At 40.5% G+C, this 8,753-nt stretch overlaps 1 protein-coding gene across 2 annotated transcripts; it reads right to left on the reverse strand.

Moving 5' to 3' along the window:
- Positions 1-681: 681 nt before the first annotated feature.
- Positions 682-8,222, reverse strand: LOC308391968 (uncharacterized protein). Of its 2 annotated transcripts, XM_080874801.1 has the most exons (7): positions 8,106-8,222; positions 7,061-7,180; positions 5,603-5,977; positions 5,350-5,463; positions 3,258-3,833; positions 2,871-2,987; positions 684-2,785 (listed from the first exon to the last, which is right to left on the reverse strand). In XM_080874801.1, the coding sequence occupies exons 1-7, from the start codon at positions 8,185-8,187 to the stop codon at positions 2,184-2,186; spliced, it is 1,986 nt and encodes a 661-aa protein (XP_080730927.1). In that variant the 5' UTR covers positions 8,188-8,222; the 3' UTR covers positions 684-2,183. The 2 variants fall into 2 exon arrangements, with proteins under 2 accessions (XP_080730928.1, XP_080730927.1); XM_080874802.1 differs by lacking the exon at positions 8,106-8,222 and having other exon boundaries at positions 682-2,785; positions 5,603-5,930.
- Positions 8,223-8,753: the final 531 nt, after the last annotated feature.

Consider the following 8,753-nt stretch of genomic DNA (forward strand, 5'->3'; position numbering starts at 1 on the left):
AAACAAACTAAAAACTACTTCCAAAAACACTCAGCTTTGATATTAATGAGTTTTTTGGGTTCATTGAGAACATGGTTGTTGTTCAATAATAAAATTATCCCTCAAAAATACAACTTGCCTAATAATTCTGCACTCCCTGTATAAAAAAGATCTGGTAGCTGATAGTAGATAGTGAAAACTGGAACTTTTCTGTTTGTTATTTATCTCTTATTTAATTACTTTGGTGTAGTATGAATGTCATTTGGAGATCTTAATCAGTAGGAAATTCTGTGAAACTTATGAAAATACAGCTAAAAGTCCGAAATCTCATTCAGGCTGATTGTGGCCCCTGGGCCTTGTATTGACGATGGCATGATGTTTTTGCTTCAATCGTGTTCCAATAAATATTTACTAATTACATTTTTTTTTCCAGCTGCATCTTTAAAAATGTTTTTGTGTTGCTTTGAGCCCAGTGCTTCCTGACTGTTATAACTCCAAAACCTCTTCTTATAAACTGCTTGAGCTCATTTTAAAATGAATATGGACTGCTTGGCTTAAATGTACTTTTATAAAAAGCTACTTAACAGCAATATATTTCAAATTAAAGTAGGTCTTAAACACATCCCTTGGATGGGAATCGCTGCCAAGTTGAAAGGTCGACTGTAACTTGTAATATCGTGTTGTTCAAATCAGAGCTCAAGTTAAACCAGGTTTGATGTGTCAAAGAACAAAATGAATAAAGGTTTGTAAATGTAGGTTTATTTGAACAAGAACGTTCAGTTACTGTGATTCTGATAAGGCACTGAATCGAATTTAAACAAACGCCAGCCAAAAAGAAAAGTAATTACATAATAATAATAAAAATAATAATAATAATGATAACTAAACTGTTAGTTATAGCATGTGCTGCAATTGTTCAGTATTGCATCAAAACCATTTATACTTTCCAAAAGGGAAAAAAAAGTGTTTTTTTAAACTCTTTACATGTTGACATTTTTTCATTTTAAGATAAGTTTATACAATTTTAACAAAAGTAACAATTCTGGCTTTGTAAAAAAAAAGAAGCAGCAAATTATTTAAATATTATGACACAATAGGATTAGAACAAGTTAAATAAAGAGGACACACATGAAAAGTTTGATTACATTTCTACAGGATCTGTGGTCAGTCACTGCCAACAGCGCAGCTCTTTAAGATGTCGGTTTGTTGACAAAGTGCTGAACCCATCTTTTCCTTTGGCACTTTCAAAAGGACTCTTGATCAATAAAGTCTTTATACGTGAATGTCACAACCAAGTCTGAAATTACACAGCACTGAGCGTAGTTTCACTGTATCTCTGTAAACACTGAATATGGGCCTGGTGATGCTGATTTTAAGTGGTGGATGTACCAGTTTGGGATGAACCTCATTACTTTGGGATAAATCTGTACACGAGAAAGACGCCTCAGCTTGCTGTAGTGTTCTCAAACTATTTGTAAATAAAACTCAGTTTGCTGTTATCTATGACATCCGTGCATAATCTGCAAGAAGGGCTTGCAAAATTTCAATAAAGTGCAGAATTAGGGAGCCAGGAAGTGAATTATATACATTTAATTAGTGTTTATATAGTATCTGTTCACAAATCTGTGTTTTTGTTTAGAAATTTTCAGGACTTTGTCCTTTGCATAAAATGCTTAAAAGTGTTCCTGTCACATTAATGCTTATCAGCTATATTGCTGCTTTCAGTGTATGTTACAGTATTACTTACATAGTTAAGTTTTCCCCCCAGAAATGTGGGGTCATGTGTTTATTGTTAGTTTTCTTTTCATGTTTGTGATGACAGCGTTCAAGACAGTTCTGAATTGCGGTGAAACAGTTTTCTGTGACTTTTAGGTCACTTTATGTCACAGCATCTACGTCTACATTGAATCTAAAGCCGAATGCCACAAGTGTTTTATTTAATCTACATTATCAATGCTGTGTTTTGATAAGCATGAAATGTGGGTTTCTCACTATTTAAGCTGTTTAGCTCAGTTCATTTCTATTCTGCATGATGTGGATGAACAGGAAGTGGAACAGCTCCACGTTGGAAGAGCCCCTGAAAACTGAAATCGTGGTTATTATGATCATTGTACCGAAGTTTTGAGATTAAAGAGTCACAGCTATTAGAAGAGATGATCATGAGATCTAGACTTGGGCTGAAATGAAATGAATGAATAAGCACACTAAACATCCTCCGACATGCTGTGAATCGTCTCTATTATCTTCTTCTTCAGCTTCCTCGCTTTGTCAGGCGGCGTCTCATTCAGACACTCCTCCACATACCTCAGGAACCCTGTGTGTGGGGACGCTGCTTGAGTCTGACATAGTGTCCTCATGAGGTCCAGCACCTCGGTGGTGGTTGCCCGGTGGCTCGCGCGCTTGCGTCCAGATACTCTGCTGTCTGTGTGGGAGGAAGATGTGGAAGGGGAGGGGGACGAGGAAGGGGAGGAGTGCTGGGAGTCTGGGGGTGTAGGTGAGGGGGGGGCTTTGAGACCCCGCGTGTTCAGCTTGGAGACAGTTTGGTTGGTGGCACGGTAGTGTAAGGGGGGAGGTGGGGCTTGGCTGACCATATGGAGGAGACCGGTGTCCTGCAGCTGGCAGAAGTGGACGTCCTCGGGCTGCTCATCCTCGTCGCAGGAGTCGCAGAGGAACATGAGGTCACGGTAGTGCTTCCACTTTGGGAGGTAGAAGTCCTCCGAGCCGCACGTTTTGTTGGAGCTCACCGCCTTGTGTTCACGCTGGAAGATGGTTCGCAGGTTCCTGAACTTCGTCTTTATGTCTTCCACTAAAGGATGAGAAATGACAGAGATGCTGTGAGTTCAGATTAAAGGCTCCGTGTGGTGACAACATTAAGGCGGCAGGAGTGTTACCTGTGAATGAGACCGGCTCGTTGTTTGACAGGATGCTGCTCAGTGTCTCCAGCAGGCTCTGTCTCAGCAGACGGTTCCTGTAACTCTCAGATTTGTGGTTCCACAAACAGCTGTGCTCTGGAACAGAAGAAAACCATCAATTCTCACATCAAACCTGGTCGTGCAACTTTTTTAACCATGCATGGCAGTGGCTGAGATGTACAGCGACTCTCTCAGCTGCCTCTAACAGCTGATGACCACCATAACCAAACACGCAGCTCCCAGCACATCACTACAAACACAACAGAGGAACAAAAATCTAACATCTCTCTGTTGCAGTGATAGATGTAACATCCAGGGGGTAAGTCTAAAGGGTAACAAGCATTCATGATGAGTGGTGCCACCTACTGGAGTAAAATGAGATGAGCTGCTGAACTTTGGCCTCGCTCCAGAGGCAGCGGGTGTCAGCACTCAGTCTGTTGTCTGGCTGAGCCGAACTGGCTGTAGAGAAATTTAAAGGGGAGGGGTTGGTACAGGATCTGGTGTCTGGCAGTGAACTGGATGGAGAAGTTGGCAGCGTGGAAGTGGCTGATTGGCTGCCTAGTCTGAGGTTATCCGGAGCTGCAGGGAGGAACATTTGGTACCCTGCGCTTGTTTTGGCGTCGCTCTGAGTGGAGCTGGAGGGGGTAGAGGCGGTGCTGAGTTTGATGCTGCTGGTTTGGTTGGAGCTGGAGGAGAAACTGCTCAGGGTGGAGGACGGGGTCTGGTTTCCGTGCTCCCGATCCTTGTCTTCTTGCGGCGTCAGGATCTGCAGATCTTCAGAGCCGTCGTCTTCGTCGCAGGACTCGCAGAGAAAAAGCAGCTGCTGGTAATGTTTCCATTTGGACACGTAGGGTTTGTCAGACGCCCTGCTTGCCTGGACCGCCTTGAACTCGCGGTTAAAAACAGTTCGTAGGTTCTTGAACTTGCACTTTATATCTTCAACTGCAAAAACAGCAACACAGCATCACTTTATGCTGGAAAACTGAAACATTTAGCAGCTCAGAGCTTCTGGAGATTGAAGAACACAAACATGACTTTATTAGTTTGAAAAAAATGTATTTTTCTTTCATTTTCTATGCAGACATCTAACTGTATGAAATCACTGTGTGTGTATATTTCAGCTTATGTTAAAATAACGTAAACATATATAAAGGAACAGTTTCACAATTGAGCTGTGGAGAGTGATAATTAGTATTTCCCAAAGATTTACAGTCTGTGCTTTGGATGAGTGGTACTCATACTGTTAAATTGCTCCAGTGCAAATCTTTTAATTACAGAGTACTTTGAGACACACAAACTATGGAGAGGTATGATAAGCACAGCTCACAGGGCTATAACTGCTGGGAATGGTGGTCCATTTCAGTAGAGCAAGAGTACATCCTGTGAGCAGGGGAATGGCATTTTCTCTCAATAACGGCAGAGAATAGGGTAAAAATAACACTATTAAACAAAAAGACCAACATTTGTCCAAACGGAAATAAAACAACATTTATATCCTTCAGTTTTTCCTATGGTGAAGCTATAAGAAAAGTAAACAGCACATTTCTTATAATCAGCACTGACTGGTCAGTTAAGGATTTACAATGGGACGTTCTGTCCTGACGGTGCCACTTTCCAAACATTAACTAGTGGTTAGAAGGATAGTTAAATCACAGCAGAGACCTGCATGGTTTATAGGAAGCTGCTGGTAGTTGAAGGTGTCTGACTTTCTGCCATAAAGGTTTATAAGGTGCTGTAGCGTCACTAATGCACACAGAAAGAATTTTTACTACAATCAAATCCTCTAAAATTCCCCAAACTGAACTCTATTGTTCATGTCATCATGTCTATCAATAACATGGTGGAAATTTCCATAGAGCCTCATTCACTCTTTACGAACTGCAGCCATTTCTGTACAATGGGTTTAACAGGATGTGGAATAACTCTCCTCGACTGACTGAAAGCCCAATCCAGGAGAGCCATTCAAGGTTTATAAAGAAATCTTACCAAAATATTGAATTATTCCTTTAAAAGCTTCCAAAATAACTAAACTTATCAAGAGAATGTGAAGAAGAAACTGCCATTCAAAAAAAGTGATGTTGAGGAGACATTAGCTGAAGCTGAACTGGGATTGGGCTCTGCTTTCATGTAATACCAGTTTGTACCACAAGATGGGGCAGCCAGTCAATGTAACCTTTATTTAACCTGTCAAATTTCTTAAAGAGGAAAGGGCAAGGCTGAAAAGAACTACCACACATCAGAAAACAATACAGCCACCAGTAAACCGCCCCCTAGTGGTGGAAGTTTTAGCCTAAATTCACATACACTAAATAAAAAAGTAGCTTTAAAGCAGGGACTGTTCAACTGGGGGACAACAAGCCCTCAAACAGTCTGAGGTATGCAATTAGGTGAAGAATCCTGAGTTTGCTACTTCTGTAAGAAAACAACAGAAAAAAAAGTGAAAAACGGTGATGCTTACCTGAGAACAACACTGTGTGGTCAGACAGCTGGCTCCTCAGCGCCTCCAACAGCCTCAGTCTGAGCTGACGGTTGTTGTGGTTTTCAGACTTCTTGTTCCAGAGACAGTTGTGCTCTGTGGAAAAAAACACACAGGAATCCCGTCAGCTATGAAACTACTTAAAACGTTACTTAATCTGAGGTTTTTGTCTACGTATGTACTGCTCTTCAGTAAAAACACATGATTTTGAAGATGAAAAAGATCTTTTGTTTACCACAATAGAAAGAAATCAGAGCTCGCTCCCTCTCTTCAGTCCAGTAACATTTAATCATGACACTGGAGGGAACACAGGTGGACGAGGAGGAGGCAGACGAGGTGGACGGGGTGGGGAGGAAGGAGATGATGAGTCCTGGGGAGGTGAGGACAGGCTGGCCCTCTTCCTGCAGAGGGTTCAGTGGTGACAGCGGCGGCTCACCGGCGGCGGGGTCGTCCTGGTCCCAGCAGCCCTGCAGGAACATGAGCTGATGGTAGTGCTTCCACTGCGGCACAAACTCGTCGTCCGGGTTGCACGCCTTACTTGCTTTAACCATTTTGTACTGACGCTGAAAAGTCGTACGGAGATTCTTGAACTTGTTTTTGATGTCTTCCACTTGGGAAAAAAACCCATATAAATTAGTTAAAGGGTACATCTGACTGTCAAACCTCACACTCGTCAGCTGATGAGCACACCCCGGATCATGTTTTCTCACTTTTAGAATAGCAATAATTTGAAATAATGGACTTAATATTTTACTAAAAATATTCGACTAATGACTGAGCCATCAGGAAAGTGGTTACTGAGGCCACAGAGACTCACACAGAAGCTTGAATGGGCTTATCCTCAGCCCAGTGCTACAAAGCGAACTCAACATACCCACTGACAAGCAGCATAAGCGGTTACACAAAGCTGGTTAACAACTTGTTAAGTTTACCCAGGGCTTCCCCTGTGTGTACACATGAAAGGGGTGCTGGCAGTGCCTGACCACAATTACTGATAAGTGTACTGGTAACAGAGCAGCTGATTTTTCAAAGTAAGATGAAACTTGTACTATGAGACGATATGAAGAGGTTAACCACACAATACAGACTGAAAGAAACAGCAGTGTGTGCGAGAGAGGAAAAGCACGATACAGTAATATCGTATTAATGGTCTGTACTTAAAGTGCTTTGATCAGTAAGACTGGAAAAGAGCAGCTATCTGACACCATGTTTAAATGGTTTCATTCTTTCAGCTGCAGTTCAACAGCCAGGGTAAACAATAAATATAAAAACAGAATTTAAACTTAGGCTGAGACTAAGTGGAAATAAACCCGGAATGTACAAACAGCTGTCAAAGCTGTCACATATCAAAAATTATATATAGTTTTGTCAAAAATCATCTAGCCTTTTTTATTCTTTTCAGATGCTGCCATCACCACCCTTTCATGAGAACGTCCTCTTAGCTCAATAAAGCCGGTGTTAACTTACCGACTTGATAACCACCTGTGTTACTGCTCTGCCTGATTGCCGTTGTTAGGATAAATGAAGCCAGATAACCAAAATATATCCTGGGAATTGCTGAGCTTGGTTCCTAGTACTGGGCACAGAAATTCCCCTGCTAGCCATTAATGAGAATGCAGGTTTATGGTTTTACTTTTATTACACACATAGTCTATGAGTTTGACAGATTTGGTTTATTTTCCTGCTGATTTACCTGTGAATGGGACTGGAGGTGGGAGAGTTGACAGCAGGATCCTCAGTGTTTCCAGGGTTTTCCATCGCAGCTGCCGGTTCTTATAACCCTCAGACTTGTGGTTCCACAGGCAGCTATGCTCTGAGAAATGAAACAAAGAAGATATAGCTAAAATACCTGCAGCTTCACAGGGTCTAGAGTGTGATAAATTAGAATAAAATCAAAACGAACTTGTACTCTTAGTGTGCCTCTGTCTAAGGGACCAAACCAGGCAGGAAAAATGTAAAACAACATTTGCAAGGTCCAAAAATTTTAATTTTTCCTTTAATTTGGCACCTATCCCAGTAACATACACATCAATGTTGCGTTCAATTTCATCACTGTGGTTGTTGTTTAGCTCTTGTGGTGCTATCTAGTCTCTATTAAAGTTAGTTGTTTTTCTTTGGCCATGTTATATACACGATAACAGTATTTTAAAGATATTCCTATGTGGAAAACTGTGGGAACATCTGGAGACATTATTCATTACTTCAAGAAGGATATTTCATTCACCAATTTAATTATTCTAACAACCTGTAATTATTAACAGCTACACACTTATTAATAACAGCCATTTTTAAAATATGTTTAAAGCTGTTATTCACTATGATAAACGCTACAGATCTAAAAAACAAAACAAAAAAAAAAACCCCCCCACTGGAGTAATGTTAGATACAGATTAAATATAAAAGTCTGCTCTTCTCATTTAAATTAAATCAATTGGCTAAAAGTATGTTTTTATTTAGTTTTTTTTATTGAATTGTGCAGAAAATAGCTCATAAAAACATGCAGAGAACTGATTTTTTTTTCAGCCGATTTCAGTTGAAAAACAGCTAACTTGACTTCAGTTGCTGGTCGCCATTGCTCGTCTCTTTCTGCTGTCGCTCATTGCTAACAGCCGTTGGTCTCGTCCAGCAACCGTTGCCCACAAATGTTGCAGCTTCCGACACATCAACGAAAAGGGCAACTTTTAAAAACGTCTTTACACGCGGTGTGAAAAGAGTCCGCCAAGGAGAGTGGCACTTACTGGAGAAAAACGCTATAAGCGCCCTCTCTTTCTCCTCCGTCCAGTACCTCTCCGGAGTGAAGCTGAACGGGGACACCTCCATGTTTGATGTTGCCGTTTGCTCCTTCTTCTACGCGGCTGCACGGTCACGTGATACAGAATCCGATTGCCGATTGGACGATTTCTAGAGATTCCTGAATAAATAGCCATATTGCCCGGTAGAGGTCGCTGTCGGTTAGTGTTGTTTTCCTTCAACAAACAAAAACACTATTTTATGTATTTTATTCATTTTTCAAGTTTAATTAAAAATTGCTGAGCTTAGTGATTAAAATCAAGACGACTGACTTTTAAAAAATAATTTAAATACATTTATAGTAATTCATTATAACTCTTTAAAAGTAACATTAAAAGGTAAAGTTAAGTTAAAATATTAATTAATTCTCACCTTATAGCAAAGGCAGCCAAACACTAAAAACTGCCAATAGCCATAGAGCTTCAATATGGTGGAAACCTGAAAAATATAGCCTAAAAAAGAAATCAAACTGAAAAATTATTACATAGACGCTCAAATCACATTGGAGAAAAATGGGGAAAAAGGATGTGGACAAAAAAGCTGCATATGATAATAAAAAAAATGCTCAATTAAATAGAATTAAATTAAATAAAATA

Source organism: Rhamphochromis sp. 'chilingali', assembly GCF_963969265.1.
Source record: "Rhamphochromis sp. 'chilingali' genome assembly, chromosome: 2".
NCBI classification, from domain to species: Eukaryota; Metazoa; Chordata; class Actinopteri; order Cichliformes; family Cichlidae; genus Rhamphochromis; species Rhamphochromis sp. 'chilingali'.

What these genes read in the sequence shown, in the direction of transcription:
- LOC308391968 (XM_080874801.1), bottom strand. Translation starts at nt 8,187, where the DNA reads ATGGAGGTGTCCCCGTTCAGCTTCACTCCGGAGAGGTACTGGACGGAG. An exon ending in GCTCATCTCATTTTACTCCA is followed by an intron (nt 2,988 to 3,257) that starts GTAGGTGGCACC and finishes CTTCTGTTCCAG; the next exon opens with AGCACAGCTGTTTGTGGAAC. An exon ending in CGAGCCGGTCTCATTCACAG is followed by an intron (nt 2,786 to 2,870) that starts GTAACACTCCTG and finishes CTCATCCTTTAG; the next exon opens with TGGAAGACATAAAGACGAAG.